Source organism: Bufo gargarizans, chromosome 4, assembly GCF_014858855.1.
Source record: "Bufo gargarizans isolate SCDJY-AF-19 chromosome 4, ASM1485885v1, whole genome shotgun sequence".
In the NCBI taxonomy this organism is placed as follows: domain Eukaryota; kingdom Metazoa; phylum Chordata; class Amphibia; order Anura; family Bufonidae; genus Bufo; species Bufo gargarizans.
Window position 1 is genome coordinate 478,865,741 of NC_058083.1, and position 19,016 is coordinate 478,884,756.

Sequence of the window (19,016 nt, forward strand, 5' to 3'; positions counted from 1 at the left end):
ATAGGCGTTTTCTTGTTTCCTAATTCCTACCATTTTTGACCTTCGCAAGTACTCTCCAGCACCCAACTTACTTCCAATGCCTGTAGTAGTATGTGTACCTAAATTACTTAGAAGTTTATACCCAACATTGGAGCAGAATTCTGCTACCTCTACTTAGAAATGTGAAAATCACATCCACTTAGCTTCAGATGCTTCAGACGTTGGTCTACTGCCTTGTACAACCGATTTAAATACAGAGACCTAAGGATGGATTCAGGTCTGGGGATGCTAAAGTTTCTCCTTGTGGGGATCACCAAGTTGGCGTAGGGAGTCTTATAGGCCAAGCAATGGAAAAAAAGATACAAAGAAGTGAGGAATAAGGACAAAGGAAAAACCCCTCTCTGGTGCCACCTACTTAATGTCTGACCTTTTAACATGTCTAAGGATTTAATAAACCAAATCAGAGTCTTCTTCCTGAGGAAAGGAGTCCCATCTGTAGAGTGTGGTTTGGGGGTTATTGCCGCTCGCCAGTGCAGATCATGATACTGGTTAGCTTGGTGAGAGGCATTTTACATTAGTCTCCAACCCAGTCAACTAGCACCCTGCTCTGCACTGATGCGGGGCAATAATCCCGAAACAACTATCTGCAGATGGGTCCCTTTACCTTATGGAGAAGATTCTGGTTAACTTACATTTAGTCATATTACAAGGTCTCTTAAAAGGTCAGACATTGATTCATAGGGAAGCTACCCTCCCCAGTGGGTGGCACTAGAGACACCATTTTTCTTCGTCCTGGAGAAGAGCTAGTCTACAAGGCTATATTCACACACCAGATGTTGCAGTGGTTTTGTGTAAAAATTGTGCCAAGATGTCACTTTAAATACTAGAATTGTTGTTTGTGCAGTTTTTGGGGGCAGCATGGCGTCTTCCAATAGATTTCTCTATAGCAGAAAAAAATGTGTGTGCTACTTCTATGACAAAATTAAAATTGTCACGAGAAACGCTTATGGGGAAAAAAAAGGAAAAACTTCAAATCCATGATGTTTTATTCAAGAAATACTTAAATGCAAAAAATAAATAAAAATTGTGTGTGATGGATTCTGACCTTATTCTACTCAATAATAACCAATAATTAGCAACTGCCATGTCTGAAAGTATATAGTTGTATCATGGTTTTTATGGGTTTCTATCTTGGGTTTTCAGTGAAGTCATTTGTGCCTGTCCATGTAGAATAGGTTAATTTAGATGACTGTTACACTTTGCAGCACACATAGTGGCCACACGTGGGCAAGTTGTGGCTGCAATGCCGTTGAAAGTTGTCCTGACATGCGAGTTTACCGCAAAATGGTGCAGGTTTCAAACTGATTGTTATTGGATCTGCGGTAAAAGTGCATTGTGGCGCTATGTGTGGACCCAACTAGTGAGCATAAGGGTACATCTACACGGCGATTTTGGGTGCGACGTGTCGTGCGGCAAAGTATCGCAGTATACTGGGGCTGCAGTGCGACTCTCAACACGTGAAACGCAAAAAATCCAGCTATGTTGTATTTCTTGAGATTCGCATGTTGCGGTTGCAGCAAACACGGGAGTGACACTACAACCCTATTTATCCCTAAGGCAGCACCTCAACACGGTGATACTTGGGTGCAACAAGGACATGCAAAACAAAATGGCTGTGCAGATCATCCTAATAGGCATAGAAAGTTTGAAGATCATGTAGCTGATAATTTGGACATAATTCATTTTCTTCTTATCTCTTTAGCCTAAGCAATTATTCTGGAATAGTGACTGCACCAGGCGCTGCCGCTGCTTTGGAAGGAATCTCATCCAGTGTGATCCAAGACACTGCAAGTCCGATGAAGAATGTGCTCTAAGGAACGGAGTACGAGGCTGTTTCAGTAAGAAGAGCTCTTACTGCATTGCTGCAGGAGGTGGTGTCTTCAGGACGTTTGATGGGGCTTTTCTCCGTTTTCCGGCAAACTGTGCATTTGTATTGTCTACTATTTGCCAAAAGCTCCCAGATATCTCCTTTCAGCTGATTATCAACTTTGATAAATGGTCTTCACCAAACTTGACTGTCATATCCCCGGTTTACTTTTACATCAATGAAGAGCAAATCCTCATTAGTGATCGCAATACTGTTAAGGTAATGGGTTCTTTTATTCATCGTTAAGATGTTGACATTAAAGGTATTTTTCAGTCCTTCTGTATTGGTGGTCCATCCTCAGGGCAGGCCATCAATATCTGATCTGCGGGGATCCAACACCCGGAACCACCTCTGAACATCTGCTCTGCAATAGCTCTGTCTCTAGAAGTTGGCGCTGGAACTACAGTTCTGTCCATTGTGTGTAGTGAACGAAGCTGGTAAATGCAGCACTGCTCCCATATAACAGTCCACAACACAATGGATGGAGATGTACTTCTGGTGCCAACTTCCAGAGACAGAGCTACTGCAGAACAACTGATGAGCAAGAGGTGTTGGGAGTTGGACCCCCCATGATCAAATATTGATGGCCGATCCTGAGGATAGGCCATCGATTTAAATAGACAGGAAAACCCCTTTAATACTTCATGTGTACCTTGAAACATTATTGGATAAGGCCGTATGATACATATGTTTGTTTTTCACACTGATATTATTAGTGCCAAGTTCTGTACTTCTGATCGATGGGGATCCAACTGTCAGAACCCCATTGATCCTCAGAATGAACACCTGCACAGGCGTGTGTGGAGAACAACATAACCGTCTTCTCTTGAATGTTATGTTGCAGCTCAATGCACAGCGGGTGGACAAAAGCATCATAAGAAAAAGGCTTAGTTCTTTTGACTCACAGATTTGTGGGGGACCCCCCCCCCCTACAGATTATAATTACAGATGAGCGAATCGAAGTTGACGAAGTGGAATTCGATCCAAATTTCAGAAAAAATTTGATTCGCACCGAAGCCGAATTTCCTCACGAAATGGTAATGAATCGCATTTTTTCTAAAATGGCTGCTGCACATGTTAGGACATGGAGCAAAGAATTCTGAGAACGAAGGATCACCCACAATGCCATGAATGCAGCCAATCAGCAGCCAGCCAGCCCTTTGATGTCACAGCCTTATAAATAGCCTCAGCCATCTTGGATTCAGCCATTTTCTAGTGTGCTTAGTGCAGGGAGAGATGTCAACAGGCGCTAGGGACAGTGGTAGGAAAAACATAATTGTGCTAAAAAAAATGATTTACAAGTTCAGGGAAAGATTTAGTCAAGGTGTAGGGAAAGACTAGGGAGGCATCATCTACACTATAAAAGAAGAACAGGGTGCAATAGGAGAGTGTACAGCCTGGGTAATAGGAGTGATTCTATTACACCTTGCTGCACTTATTGGGGATCCAAATTGCTATTATACTGCTGCTTTGCACTATATGATACCTCTGTAATTCCAGCAAACCTTGTTTGTTATTAGGGTGCAAGTGCTGTGTTGCAGGGTGTATTTATAGAAAATATATGTAAGTCAAATTAACCATTCTGCGGTGCATTTAAATTGTTCTACAGCTTTTTTTGGGGTGTGTTAGTGTAAAAAAAAAGGACGTCTTATTTGCCGGTCTGCGGTGAGGTTACATTGTACTACAACCTTTTTTGGGGTGTATAAGTGTAAAATTAAAGTACGTCTTACTTGTCATTCTGCGGTGCAGTTACATTGTGCTACAGCCTTTTTTGGGGTGTGTAAGTGTAAAAAAAAAAATGCTGTTCTGCGGTGCAGTTACTTTGTACTAGAGCCTTTTTTGGGGTGTAAAAGTGTAAAAAAAAAGATGTCTTATTTGCCGTTTTGCAGTGCAGTTACTTTGTACTACAGCCTTTTCTGGGGTGTATCAGTGTAAAAAAAAAGTACGTTTTATTTGCCGTTCTGCTGTACAGTTACTTTGTACTACAGCCTTTTTTGGGGATTATAAGGGTAAAAAAAGTACGTCTTATTTGCCGTTCTGCGGTGCAGTTACATTGTACTACACATTTTTTGGCGGTGTTGTAATAGTATAAAAAGTACATCTTATTTACCATTCTGCAGTGCAGTTACTTTGTTCTACAGCCTTTTTTGGGGTGTATTAAATGGAAAAAACAAGTACGTTTTATTTGTCGCTCTATGGTCAAGTTACATTGTTCTACAGCTTTTTTGGGGTGTATTAATTTCCTTTTAATTTAATTATTTTATCTAACAGTATGTCAGACAAGTGATGGGCCCTTTAAAGGGAACGGGCAGTGGCCAAAATGTTTCTGTCGCAGACAGCAAAAAAAGGGGGGATGTCATCTAGCGGTCGTGTTTTGACCAGCAACCCAGCGGGGCTTGAATGGTTGACTCGATCTTCTACTTTGTTGCAAGTGACATCAGACACCCCCAGCAAAAAGTCGGTGGGTTCTTCAAACACAACGGTTAGTTGGCATAGCCTGGGAGCAGGCCCTGTGCCCTCACCTGTCCTCAACCTGCCTTTGTCCTTTTCTGTTCCCTCTGCTAAAGAGGTATTATATGCCGTAGGCTCCACTCCACTTTTCAGTGAGGACGAGCTACTAGAGGATATTCAGCAGCTACTGCCCAGCCAAGATCTGGAGGAGAGATCTGCCGCTTCCTCCGGTAGGCGGGCAAGTAGTGATGATGAGAAACGAGTGGGAGCTGATGTTGCGAGCGGTCAGGCTCCTGGTCCTGAGACCATTGAGGGGACATCAGTGACGTGCAGACAGTAGCAGATGATGATGAAGCCAATCGCACTTGGGAGCCGGGTGGGAGAAGGGGTTTCATCATCATCATCAGGAGAAGAGGGTGGCAGCTTGTGCATGAGGCAGAGGCTGAGCCAGCAAGGTGGTAGCGTGGCCGGAAGTCAGCAAGATGGCAGCAGTGGGAGGTCGTGAGCCAAACATGCCCAGGGTAGACCGCCCGCTTCGCAGGAGATTACCTGCCCAGGAAGTAGTGGTGCAGGGGTTCGCGGAGGCAGCGGTAGCAGGCAGTCAGTACGGAGTGTTGGGGGAAAATGCCATACTCGGCGGTGAGGCAAAATTTTGTTAGGCTGCCGGAGGAGGTGAACATGGCCATTTGCCGAATTTGTGGGCAGAAGGTGAAGCTTGGGCAGGGTGCCAATGTTGGCACCACCGCCCTGCATCAAAAGATGTAGCGTCACCATAAAGTGGCCGGGGAGAACCATGGCTCCGATGTGGTGGTCCAGCCTGCTGCAGCAACCGCTACATCACCCAGTGGCACGCACCCAATTTCATGCAGTCAAGGCTCCACCACCTCAGCCGAAGGGAGCTGTCTGTCCTTCCCATTATCTGCTGGTCCTGAAGCTCCTGCTCCTCCTACTCCTCATCAGTCATCCCATCAGCAATCGATCACCGAAGCAATTGCGAAGAGACAACATAATGCTTGTGCAGAAGCTGAAAGTACTCCTGGCCAATTTGCTGGTGCTTCAGTCCCTCCCTTTCCAAGTGGTGGATTCTGCACCTTTCAGAGAACTGATGGCTTTTGCCGAGCCAAGGTGGAGAGTCCCAAGCCGTCATTCCTTTGCCAAAAAGGAAGTACAAGCCTTGCACACATATGTATAACAGAAGGTGGGCCAGTCCTTGAGCCTGTCGGTGTCTGTCAAAGTGCACGGCAGCGCTGACGTGTGGAGCTGTAACTACGGTTAAGGACAATATACGGTATGTCCTTTACGGCCCACTTGGTAAATGTGGTTCCTGCACAACCACACCAGCAACTTGGCCAGGTGAAGCTGCTTCCACCTCCACGTTCTCACGCCGTTGGTCCTGCGACAATGTTCACCTCTGCCTCCTCATCCTCCACCGTGTCCTCAGCCTCCACTGCTGGGACAATTCACAGTGCCCCTCCAGCATACCACGTGTGCAGGGCACGGTGGTGTCACGCTGTTCTGCACCTAGTTTGCCTGGGCAAATGGAGTCACACAGGGGAGGAACTTCCCCGCATCCTTCATAAAGAAATAGAAGATAAGATAAGATGCCTTTATTGTCACTGTACAATACAATGTAATACAATGTACAATACAATGAAATGAATCCTGGCTTTCTCCTCGACAACTCAAAACCGGAACCATGCTGACCGGCAACGGGAAGAACATGGTGTCGGCGCTGCCTCAAGGAGGGCTGATCCATGTGCCCTGCATGGCGCACGTGTTCAATCTGGTTGTCAAGTGGTTCCTGTAGTCTTCCACCCATCTGCAAGACATCCTGAAAATGGCCAGGAAACTTTGCATGTACTTCAGCCACTCATACACCACAAAGCACACCCTCCTTGAGCTGCAGCGGCAGAACAGTATCACCCAACATAGGCTGATATGCAATGTTTCCATCTGTTGGAATTCCACCCTCCATATGTTGGACCAATTATATGAACAGACAAAGTCCATAAATGATTTCTTGATGATACAGGCGGACAGAGGTGCTCCCCTGTGTAACTTCGATGTTAGCCAGTGGCAGCTCATGCGTGACACCTGCCGTTTGCTCGGGCCCTTTGAGAAGGCAACTTTATTTGTCAGTCGCCAGGACTACGGGATGAACAACGTAATTCCACTGATTCATGTCCTGGAACAGATGCTGCTAAATCTGGCTGACCAGGGGACAGGAGACGTGGCAACTACATCTTACGGCCACATGAGCCCTGTGGGGGCTGAACTAGAGGAGGAGGAGGATATTGGAGCACAAGCAATGTGTAGCGAAATGCGTGGTTTTTCTACACAGGTGACAGGAGAGGAGGAGCAGGAGCAGCCAGAGGAGCTACAGGGCAGTGAGGAAGAGGAGGCAGAGGACCCAGACACACCATGGCAGTATGCAGTGGAGATTGAGGCAGGGAGTCCCTCCGAGTCACTTGCACAAATGGCATGCCCACTTTCTTGTGTAGTGACAGCCGAATTGTCACCATTCGCCAGTGGGATGACTACTGGCTCTCCACCATGTTAGACCCTCGCTACCAGTCCAAAATGGGGGCCTTTTTTACACCTGCTGACAGGGAGGACAAACTGAACTACTATCGAGACATCCTTGTAGTTAGCTGGCCGCTGCCTATGTGTGCCATTACCTATCCTCACACAGGTCTTTCTGGGGGGGCGCTCATGTTCCACTACCATGGCTGCTGGGAGGGGGCAGAAGCAGTACCAGCTCCATCAGCAGCAACTTAGATCTAGAGTCACTGATGAGAAGTTTTCTTCACCTGCCTACTGAAGAAACTACTCACCAGCAGCAGGTAGACATAGAGCAGAACCTGAACCATCAGGTTGTGGCATACTTAGAGTACACCCTGCCACCCCACATCAAAGATCCCCTGAACTACTGGGCAGCCAAACTCAATTTGTGGCCCCAACTGGCCGAGTTTTCCCTGGACAAGCTTTCCTGCCCGGCCAGCAGTGTGGCATCAGAGCGGGTGTTCAGTGCAGCGGGGGCCATAGTTACCCCAAAGAGAACTCGCCTGTCCACAAAATGTGGAGTAACTGACTATTGTGAAGATGAAGCAGGTGTGGATCAGCCAGGATTCGCAAACACCATAGCCCGATGCATCAGACCAGATCATCCATGGTGCCACACCTACACTTTGACAAAAGAGGCCCGTTTCATCTGGATACCTTCTTCAGCTACTATTCTGATGCTGCCACCCGCCTGATGCCAGGTGCTCCTACTGCCAGCCACCATCTTCAGCTGGTACTGGTATTGCCCCCCCCACCTCCCCACTCTGTCACTGGGCCACTCTGTGGTCTCCTCATGTTGCTGCTACCTCTTCCATATGTCACTGGGCCATTCTGCGGTCTCCTCATGCTGCTGCCACCTAACCACTATGTCACTGGGCCACTCTGTGGTCTCCTCATGCTGCTGCCACATCACTACTCTGAGGTCTCCTCATGCTGCTGCCATCTCCCCACTCTGTCACTGGACCACTCTGTGGTCTCCTCATGCTGCTGCCACATCACCACTTTGTGGTTTCCTCATGCTGCTGCCACCTCCCCACTCTGTCACTGGGCCACTCTGTGGTCTCCTCATGCTGCTGCCACCTCACCACTATGTCACTGGGCCACTCTGTGGTCTCCTCATGCTGCTGGCACCTCACCACTATGTCACTGGGCCACTCTGTGGTCTCCTAATGCTGCTGCCACCTCGCCACTCTGTCACTGGGCCACTCTATGGTCTCCTCATGCTGCTGCCACATCACCACTATGTGGTCTCCTCATGATTCTGCCACCTCAACACTATGTCACTCGGCCACTCTGTGGTCTCCTCATGCTGCTGCTACCTCCCCACTCTGTCACTGGGCCACTCTGTGGACTTCTCATGCTGTTCCCATCCTCACCACTTCATGACTGGGCCACTATTTTGACCTGGTTGACATAATCATTTATTTGACCCTTCTTCTGATCTGTCAGAAGGAAGGAAAAATTAGACACGCAATGTACAGCTGTGTAGCAGCTGTAGGGCCTGTATGACATGGTCCCTATTTTGCATCAGAATTGGCTTATGATTTGATATCCAAAAGCAGGAGTGGGTACAAAACAGAGAAGACATGCAAATATTCCATTCACGTGTCATCTCTGTTTTGGATCCACTCCTGTTTTTTTTGGCTTTAGCAATACTGATGGATTACAGAAATGCTGACCGAGTGAAGGCAGATGCTCAACAGACAGTATCACTTTTTTGGGGGGTTATTGTTCTGACGGATCAGAGAAAGGGCAAAATAATCTGTGATGTGAACACAAACTTACTCTATGTTGAATCAGCTGACGACTGTAAAAGGAGTGCACTTCTTGACGTTTACATTGACCTGTTCACACTTGAGTTAGTTGGTCAGTTTTGGCCCTGTAACTGCCCAAATAAGTGAAGTGTGCAGTGATTCTAAGAGCGACGCCTGTTATACTGACTCCTAGTATTGTTTCACTACCACAGCAAACTCCCTATGCATGTTTCTGCAAGACACAGTGTTCTACACCACTATACAGGCTTTTTGCAGCCAGGAAATAGCTGTTTTTTTATGCGATTCGCCACTAATAAATTCTGATCAAATCGAATCTTTTCGGAAAATTTGACGAACTAACCAAATCAAATTTTTGAGAAATGTGCTCATCTCTAATTATAATGTTATAGCATATCAGCAATATTATATCACCAATTAAGCTGCAATACAGTAATCTGTAGCCCTCAACGGCATGTGAAAACCACAGACCAACGGCAACACGTCCCAAAAAAATCAAAAAATTGGAGCTTTAAAAAGCATTAATAGGTCATGTTAAAAATACAGTGATAGTTCAAAAACCTACATATTTCAGGCTACACAAGAGACATACCCTCAATCAGGGAGGATCCAAACACAGCTGGTGTATGGATCAAACATGTAGGTTTTTTAACTATCGCTGAATTTTTTAATATGATGAATTAATAAAGACTTTATAGATTTTTAAATCTTCGATTTTTTGTAAAGTTATGGCATATCCTAGGGATAAACCATAGCATTATAAGACGGAAATACCTTTTTAAAGGGGATTCGACAGCTGTTCATGTTTTTAAGGCTCAGAGTGGAATGAAAAACAATTCACCCCTACAGATCCCCGTTGTTCTCCTCGGGAGCCTCCCGCTCCATCTTAACATACAGAAAATGCCTCAAGACAACCCCTTTAAAGGCCTCATGCACACGACCGTTGTTTTATTCCGTTTCTGTTGTGCCGTTTTTCGTGATTTTCTGCGGACCCATTGACTTTCAATAGGTCCGTTGAAAACTCGGCTAATGCACCGTTTGCCATCCGAATCCGTGATCCGTGGTTCCAGTCCGTCAAAAAAATATAACCTGTCCTATTATTTTTGCGGAAAACGGTTTGCGGACCCATTCAAGTCAATGGGACCGTTAAAAAACACGGAGGCACACAAGATTGTCGTCTGCGTACGTTTTTTTCCTATTATTTGCATGGCAAACCTGTCTTAGACTTTTTTTTACTTTCCTTTATGTCTGGTGGTCCTCCAAAAATAAAGGAAGGCACACGGAAACAAAAACGGAAATGGATCACGGAACAACAGAACCCCATTTTGCGGAATGGAACACAACGGTCATGTGCATGAGGCCTAAGTGCGTTATTATCTTTTTTCTGTAATGTTTTTCATGAATGTGGCCAGGGACATCCGCACATTTATCTATCATACCGTGCAGGATGTTTTTATCTTTGTTTTTTCTGTGATTTTTCTGTTTATGTAGTGTATGCTTGAGGGAGTGGCACCTATTGTGAATGCGCTCCTATTTTATCTTGGGAGTAGCATTCCTTAGCACTTTTGCCCTTCCTATCTCATAGAGCGCCTTGATTAGGTGGTACATATAGCTGTATGTGCTCCTCCACCCATCGGTTGCTTGATGCACATGGAGGTGACTAGGAGCAGCACACCATATGTGCGGCGTCTGCGCTCCTGAACATAGAAGCCCAATGGCATCGGTAGATATAGAGCAGGACCTGCCTGACTGAGACCACCTTGGCGGGGGTAGGTGGGCACAGATGTGTTTTGATCAAAATATATTGGCTAAGAGTCTCAGATTATATTACATCAGAGTGAGGGCTTGGTCCATATATAATGCTTGCATCTATATTATTAAGTGCATTATTATCTTTTTTCTGTAATGTTTTTCATGAATGTGGCCAGGGACATCCGCACATTTATCTATCATATCGTGCAGGATGTTTTTATCTTTGTTTTTTCTGTAATTTTCCCATTAGAGCAGGAGACAAGTTGTCACTGGGCTCCTGCTGTCTGCTGCATGGGAGGCCAGCCGTTGGCCTAGAATAAGGTCCATTAATGATTACCATAAAAAGGTGAATCAGTGGTGATTAAAGGGTTAAATAAAAGAGTTTGTCTCATCAGAGAGGTTAGCATGTGGCCACCACAGTGATCAGGTGGCCTCACCAGTGGAAGTCTTGTCTGTGTAGATATTTTTCCTGCAGAATTATGGTTCTCAGTGGTGGCCCTTCAGATTATTGGTCAGCTTGAGTCCACCGGAGTGGGAGATGCTTTCACTGAGTTGTGCTCGGTTGTGACTCATAAAGAGGGGACTCTGGGTTATTTTAACATTATAACGAATGAGATTACTCCACATTCATGGCTATATTTTCAATAATAAGAAAAACAAGAAAAAGAAACGACTTAGCAAATCATGCAAATTATGAAATCATTTCAAGAAATTCTAGTGAAATCAGTTCCTACTGATGGTAGTAAGTTAGTAGCCATTTTTGATATAAAAAACCAAGATAAATCTCATATTCAACAAGTATGTACAGTGATGTACCTGTAATGGTGGCTACCAGGTCTAGAGGGAGAAGGGCCCAGTACTAGGACCCCCCCTTCTCTTTCCAATGCATTATCATGCAGCCACCACTAAGTGGAGTTCAATGCAAACCTATGATTAGAGCTTCCATTTCAGTCAATTATAAGTGCATGAATTTGTAGGCACTGAGCTCCCCCTAGTGGTGGCTGCAGGCAGCTAACTATGTAATAGATGTGAAGTAGATTTATCAATGTATTTATTCCAGTTGTCTGGTGTGACTACATTAAGAAATATGGTGCTCAGAATAAGCGCTATATTTATGAAGCACCCATTCAAAGTGGATGAGGCCAAGGGTGATTTTTTTTCCCAGTTTTTGTAATTAAAATAAATTAATTAATTAATCAGAAATCTGGGACATTGTGGTTTGCATTCTGCATTGCCTGGGAGTGTTTGACACAATCATACTGTAAAACTAGGTAGGGTGGAGGGGGGCATACTAAGTTTGGCTATGGGGCCCTATGAGATCCGTGTACGCCCCTGATAGGAACTTTTCAGCAGCTTTAACTAGAACTGTGATTTAGAAGAAGAGCTGGGTGTCCCGAGGAAAGGCTTCTCTACACTATTAAATGACATAGATTGTAATCACAAAGGATGAGTGTCAGATTAATGAATAGGCAAGAAAAAAAAAAAAGTTTAAATTCTGTGGCTCTTTTAAAGTCCAAATGCTAAACCCCTAGAAGATCTGTGCCGAGGACTGTAGATTGGAATCCATGGACAATCTGCTGCCAGTTTCGAAAAAGAAAAGAGTGGATAAACACTATACCATCCCATTGTCTAAAGTTGGAAGACTCTCCTCATAAGTGGCTCAAGGCTATTCTTCTTTTCAGCTGTTCTCACAAGCATTAAGGCATTTTTCGTTCTTAAAGGGTTTAGTCTGAGTTAAAATAAAAACTGAAAAATGGCAAGGAAGGGGTTAAAATAATATAACAAGTTATACTTACCGGTTCAAACCCCCTCCGCTCCTGCTCGCCCCCATAACGGTGGTCCTCCCAGCCAGGCTTTGCTTTCATTGCTGCAGCCTTGACATGCCCATATGCTGCGTGACAGGCAGTCACTGCTCTGAGTGGCTCTGACGCCACTGAGGCCAGTGATTGACTGCAGCAGTCACATACGCCATCACTGCAGCTAGGATCACAACGTCATAGCTGCAGAGGCGGAGAGGATTGGAGCAGGGGCGCTGGAGCTGAAGGGGTTGGAACCGGGAACTTGCTTTATTTTTTTAACCCACTTCTCTGCCATTTAGCAATCTTTATTTTAGCTCAGACAACCCCTTTAAATACATTTAAGTTATTTCTCTTAATTGATCTTTCACCTCAAGAGTACAGTTAGTGTAGATGCAGTACCCCAGAGGACTACTTTAAACGGGTTAATTTGCAACTTAATGGGTTAATGTCTATTGTTAATATTAGTGTATTTTTTCTATATCTAATTGCTTGTAATCCAAGAGCTGAAATGGGAACACCATTTGGTTATTTTGCCCTGCTCAGTGGGGAGGCCCTTCTCCTCTGGGTCAGGAGTTTAGTAGGTACGGTGAGGAGATATTTGCATGTGCCTGTGCTGAAGTGAGGTCTGCTGCAAGGAACCCTCATCCTTGCATCCCAACAACTACCACCATCCTCTGGGGAAAAAAGGAAAGAATATACAGACTGTGGAAGGTCAGTTTGAAGGCAACATGCATTACTGCTATTACCGTGCATTTTACCGTGGATTAGCTACCCACTGGAAGATCTATACCCCGCTGTGGGAACGGCACATGGTGCACCCTTTTGGTCAACTTGGAAAGTAGTTTGGATCTGATAGTTAGAGAGTGAACCATCTCACTGGTGGTTACCTCATGTTCAGCTTGCTACCTCAGTAAAGAGCAGGGGCGAACTGGAAACTAAAAGTGGCGCTGGAAAAAACTTGGGCCTATGTTGCAGGCGGGTCCAAATTGACAGAAGGCAAGGTAACATAATTAGTCAGGGACAACATATGTAGGCAGGGACAAAAGAAGTAGGCAGGGGCCAGCAATACCATAGTGCAGAGCAATATACCATCCCAGCTGAACCAAATACCAAATTCTGAGGACGTCAATACAGTTGAATTCAGGAGAGCACCTGTGGCTGCTGACCAGGTGCGTAGGAGAGAATCAGATCATTATGTACACAACTCACTCCCATGAGGATAGCTTGGGTGGTCCTCCTAGGCATCGGCCCACTGGGAAATTTCCCTGTAGGGTCTATGGCCAATCTTCCCCTGGTAAAGAGCACTGGATTTGTTACCCCTAGACTGGCCTGATCATTGCCTTGCACCACCATTGCACCATTGCTAATATCTGTCCCTGTGCTTGCCCTCCTGCCTAGCACCCTGCCGAACGTTCACCATCAAGGGCACCTAACCAGTGCCAGACACTGCATCATCAGACGTGGCCCAGGGGCACAAACATGCATTGATGGGGATTGGAGCTGTAAGAAAGGGGGCGGGGTGTCATAAGGGTGAGATATCATAAGAAAAGAAGCCATACATGTAAGAAAAGGGGTGGAGTAAAGACTTCTGAAGCGTGATTTCGCACCCAGCACCATCCATGGTTGCCAACTGTCCTGAAATTTCAGGAACTGTCCCTGATTTTCAGCGACAGTTCCGGCAAATACAGGCTGTTCCTGGTCAAAAAGTGGGGACCACCAGCCCATAAGTTTGTGTTTGCAGGCAGAATCAGGTATTCCCAGGGACTGGGTTTTGGATGCCCCGGTTTTACCAACCTAAACATTGGTAAGTATACACCATCCCCTCTCCCAGAGTTGTCAAGTATGCCAAATTCTCTCCTCAGCCTTTTATATACTGACACAGAACCTATAATAATACAGTTTTCACTCTTTTAATGTCATTTTTGTATACGTCTCGTCTTGTATGACTGCCTTCTTACAGGACAGCGTAATAAAATGTGTAACTTTGAAAGTGATTGAATTTTTTGTGATAATTACAGGTAAATGGAACACAAGTGACAGTCCCGTTTGTTACCGGACTGTCGACAAAAATATACAGCATGGAGGGATTTTTGGTCATTGACACAAGCCCCGACATCCAAATTCACTACAACGGATTCAACATCATCAAAATTACCATCAGCGAGAGACTTCAGAACAAAGTCTGTGGCCTCTGCGGTAACTTCAATGGGGATCTCACCGATGATTATGTCACTTTAAGAGGGAAGCCTGTTGTAAGCAGCGTCGTGCTGGCACAAAGCTGGAAGACAAACGGCATGCAAAAAAGGTAAGGCATGTACCATGTGAGCTGCAGGTCGCACAGAACAGAATTAGAGATAGCGAAGTTACTATTTCAGATTGTCCTTGTCCTGTTATTATAGACTGCAATATTTTAAGTAAAGCCTGTCTTACACAGACGGATTGAGGAAGCGATTGTCGCGAAGGAAGCGCTCCCTCCCGGCAATCGCCTGCTATCTAGCCGAGGAAACCGCTGCTATTACATGCAGTGATCTCCTCTAAAGCACGGGGAGGAGCAGTCGCTATGAAATCTCTCGTCCCCGTACCGTCTAGTGGTTTGCCGGTGGCAGATCGCTATTAGACAGCACTATCTGCCACCGGCAAGCTCGATGAATGAGCTTGATATAAATCTAGCAGAGCAATGAATGTGGAGATCTCTGGATCCATGTGAGGTACAGGGCTGGTTCTAGCTTTGTAAGAGATTGTCATGTGCTATATGATGTCAGATCTTCATTTTGTACATTAGTCATGGGATAACCCCTTAAAGTTTTATTTAGCCTCTATTTTTAAAGTGTTTCTGCTTGGATCTACAATCTACATTAACGACAAGACCATTAACCACTCAGCTAAAGAGCTCAACGTTAAACTGCCCCAGATATATTATGGCTGAAAACCTCAGTAGTAGTTTCCCATGTATAATCTATTCATATCTAGCCAAAGTATCATTTTATATATTTTTTAGTAATTGCAAATAATATTTATGGCACAAAATAATTTTGGAACTACAAAAAAGAAAAAATGCAATTACTAAAAACAATATAAAATGCAGATTGTGATGAGTTTGAATCCCAGCAGAAACAATTCAGATATAGAGGTTGAATAAAACTTAAATACACAGGGTGTCCCCAAGTATCTTGACAATGCTTGGGGATGCCCCCTTCATCTTCATAGCAATGACTTCATATATGGACACAGGCATACAGGGAGTGCAGAATTATTAGGCAAGTTGTATTTTTGAGGATTAATTTTATTATTGAACAACAACCATGTTCTCAATGAACCCAAAAAACTCATTAATATCAAAGCTGAATATTTTTGGAAGTAGTTTTTAGTTTGTTTTTAGTTTCAGCTATTTTAGGGGGATATCTGTGTGTGCAGGTGACTATTACTGTACATAATTATTAGGCAACTTAACAAAAAACAAATATATACCCATTTCAATTATTTATTTTTACCAGTGAAACCAATATAACATCTCAACATTCACAAATATACATTTCTGACATTCAAAAACAAAACAAAAACAAATCAGTGACCAATATAGCCACCTTTCTTTGCAAGGACACTCAAAAGCCTGCCATCCATGGATTCTGTCAGTGTTTTGATCTGTTCACCATCAACATTGCGTGCAGCAGCAACCACAGCCTCCTAGACACTGTTCAGAGAGGTGTACTGTTTTCCCTCCTTGTAAATCTCACATTTGATGATGGACCACAGGTTCTCAATGGGGTTCAGATCAGGTGAACAAGGAGGCCATGTCATTAGATTTTCTTCTTTTATACCCTTTCTTGCCAGCCACGTTGTGGAGTACTTGGACGCGTGTGATGGAGCATTGTCCTGCATGAAAATCATGTTTTTCTTACCTTGCAGACTTCTTCCTGTACCACTGCTTGAAGAAGGTGTCTTCCAGAAACTGGCAGTAGGACTGGGAGTTGAGCTTGACTCCATCCTCAACCCAAAAAGGCCCCACAAGCTCATCTTTGATGATACCAGCCCAAACCAGTACTCCACCTCCACCTTGCTGGCGTCTGAGTCGGACTGGAGCTCTCTGCCCTTTACCAATCCAGCCATCTGGCCCATCAAGACTCACTATCATTTCATCAGTCCATAAAACCTTAGAAAAATCAGTCTTGAGATATTTCTTGGCCCAGTCTTGACGTTTCAGCTTGTGTGTCTTGTTCAGTGGTGGTCGTCTTTCAGCCTTTCTTACCTTGGCCATGTCTCTGAGTATTGCACACCTTGTGCTTTTGGGCACTCCAGTGATGTTGCAGCTCTGAAATATGGCCAAACTGGTGGCAAATGGCATCTTGGCAGCTGCACGCTTGACTTTTCTCAGTTCATGGGCAGTTATTTTGCGCCTTGGTTTTTCCACACGCTTCTTGCGACCCTGTTGACTATTTTGAATGAAACGCTTAATTGTTCGATGATCACGCTTCAGAAGCTTTGCAATTTTAAGAGTGCTGCATCCCTCTGCAAGATATCTCACTATTTTTGACTTTTCTGAGCCTGTCAAGTCCTTCTTTTGACCCATTTTGCCAAAGGAAAGGAAGTTGCCTAATAATTATGCACACCTGATATAGGGTGTTGATGTCATTAGACCACACCCCTTCTCATTACAGTGATGCACATCACCTAATATGCTTAATTGGTAGTAGGCTTTCGAGCCTATACAGCTTGGAGTAAGACAACATGCATAAAGAGGATGATGTGGTCAAAATACTCATTTGCCTAATAATTCTGCACGTAGTGTATATGGAGTCAGAGCAGGGACTCCTAAACAGCTGGGTTGCTGGCACCCACTGCGCTCTGTTCCTTCCACTTCCTCAGTCGGCCGCTTAGAAGAGTCTGAGTGAGGAACCATTGATGCTGATTAAATTACCTAACTGCAATATGCAATACGAGCATGTAGGGTACAGATGATACATGTACAATATAGCCTGCTCAGTAAATCAAGTGTATATGTATATGCATCAGTAAGGTGCAAATCATATGTTTATCGAGCAGGTCAGATCTCTCTTACCCGATATCCCGCTGTGTGTGAGTGAGCTGTCACTGCCTGGCGTGGTCCTCTACGCACGTTTCGCGTTAGCTTCTTCAGGAGGATTCGCTATCTATTAGCACAGGAGGTCTTTAAACTATCTTGTGGCCAATAGTTGGTTTCCCTCCAGTCATGTGATCTATCGGGTGTTGACTCCACTTATGGCGCATCACGTAGTCAGCCGGCCAGGTATTCAAAAGGACTTCCGCCCTTCCGATCGCGCGACTCTAGCGAGGGCAGCACACGTCTGACGTCACCAGAATCTCGCCTGACGGAACGGCGCAAGTCCACCCACCTCCGACCCGTGATGCGCACCGAAGTCATAGAGCTGACTTACTAAGTCCATGGGTGCATAGAGGTAAATTGATGGTATTATTGAATATATTGTTAATTCCCTCTTCTAGTGGATGCGACTAAGAATGCTGACTTGTTCAGTAGTCGCATATGGTATATATAACGTATATATTCACTCCACACGTAGGGGGAATGTACAGTACAGACCAAAAGTTTAGTTTCAAAAACCATTTATTGGTATATCAAATACTGAGCATAAAAGTCATTACATCTGCAAATGTTAAATCAAAGAACATAAAACAAAAATATTCTTGGAGTTACACGCAACCAACATCGCAGTAGGTTATGAGTCATTGGATAATACATACATAATTATATGTGGAGAGAGAAAGGGCGTCATTCACATAAGCCAGTCTGAAGTCACAAAGAGTTAGAGAGAAATGCAGACCAAAAGTTTAGACACACCTTCTCATTCAAAGAGTTTTCTTTATTTTCATGACTATGAAGATTATAGATTTACACTGAAGGCATCAAAACTATGAATTAACACATGTGGAATTATATACATAACAAAAAAGTGTGAAACAACTGAAAATATGTCATATTCTAGGTTCTTCAAAGTAGCCATCTTTTGCTTTGATTACTTCCTTGCCCACTCTTGGCATTCTCTTGATGAGCTTCAAGAGGTAGTCACCTGAAATGGTCTTCCAAGAGTCTTGAAGGAGTTCCCAGAGATGCTTGGCACTTGTTGGCCCTTTTGCCTTCACTCTGTGGTCCAGCTCATCCCAAACCATCTTAATTGGGTTCAGGTCCGGTGACTGTGGAGGCCAGGTCATCTGGCGCAGCACCCCATCACTCTCCTTCATTGTCAAATAGCCCTTACACAGCCTGGAGGTGTGTTTGGGGTCATTGTCCTGTTGAAAAATAAATGATGGTCCAACTAAACGCAAACCGGATGGAATAGCATGCCGCTGCAAGATGCTGTGGTAGCCATGCTGGTTCAGTATACCTTCAACTTTGAATAAATCCCCAACAGTATCACCAGCAAAGCACCCCACACCATCACACCTCCTCCTCCACGCTTCACGGTGGGAACCAGGCATGTAGAGTCCATCCGTTCACCTTTTCTGCGTCGCTCAAAGACACAGTGGTTGGAACCAAAGATCTCAAATTTGGACTCATCAGACCAAAGCACAGATTTCCACTGGTCTAATGTACATTTCTTGTGTTCTTTAGCCCGAACAAGTCTCTTCTGCTTGTTGCCTGTCCTTAGCAGTGGTTTCCTAGCAGATATTCTACCATGAAGACCTGATTCACACAGTCTCCTCTTAACAGTTGTTCTAGAGATGTGTCTGTTGCTAGAACTCTGTGTGGCATTGACCTGGTCTCTAATCTGAGCTGCTGTT

At 44.7% G+C, this 19,016-nt stretch overlaps 1 protein-coding gene across 1 annotated transcript in view; it reads left to right on the forward strand.

Annotated features, from left to right (window-relative positions):
• TECTA (tectorin alpha) overlaps positions 1-19,016 on the forward strand; it is a 180,329-nt gene that overhangs the window by 134,784 nt on the left and 26,529 nt on the right. Inside the window, 2 exon segments of the mRNA XM_044291273.1 lie at positions 1,742-2,125; positions 14,261-14,547. Coding sequence (XP_044147208.1) covers positions 1,742-2,125; positions 14,261-14,547 — 671 coding nt within the window.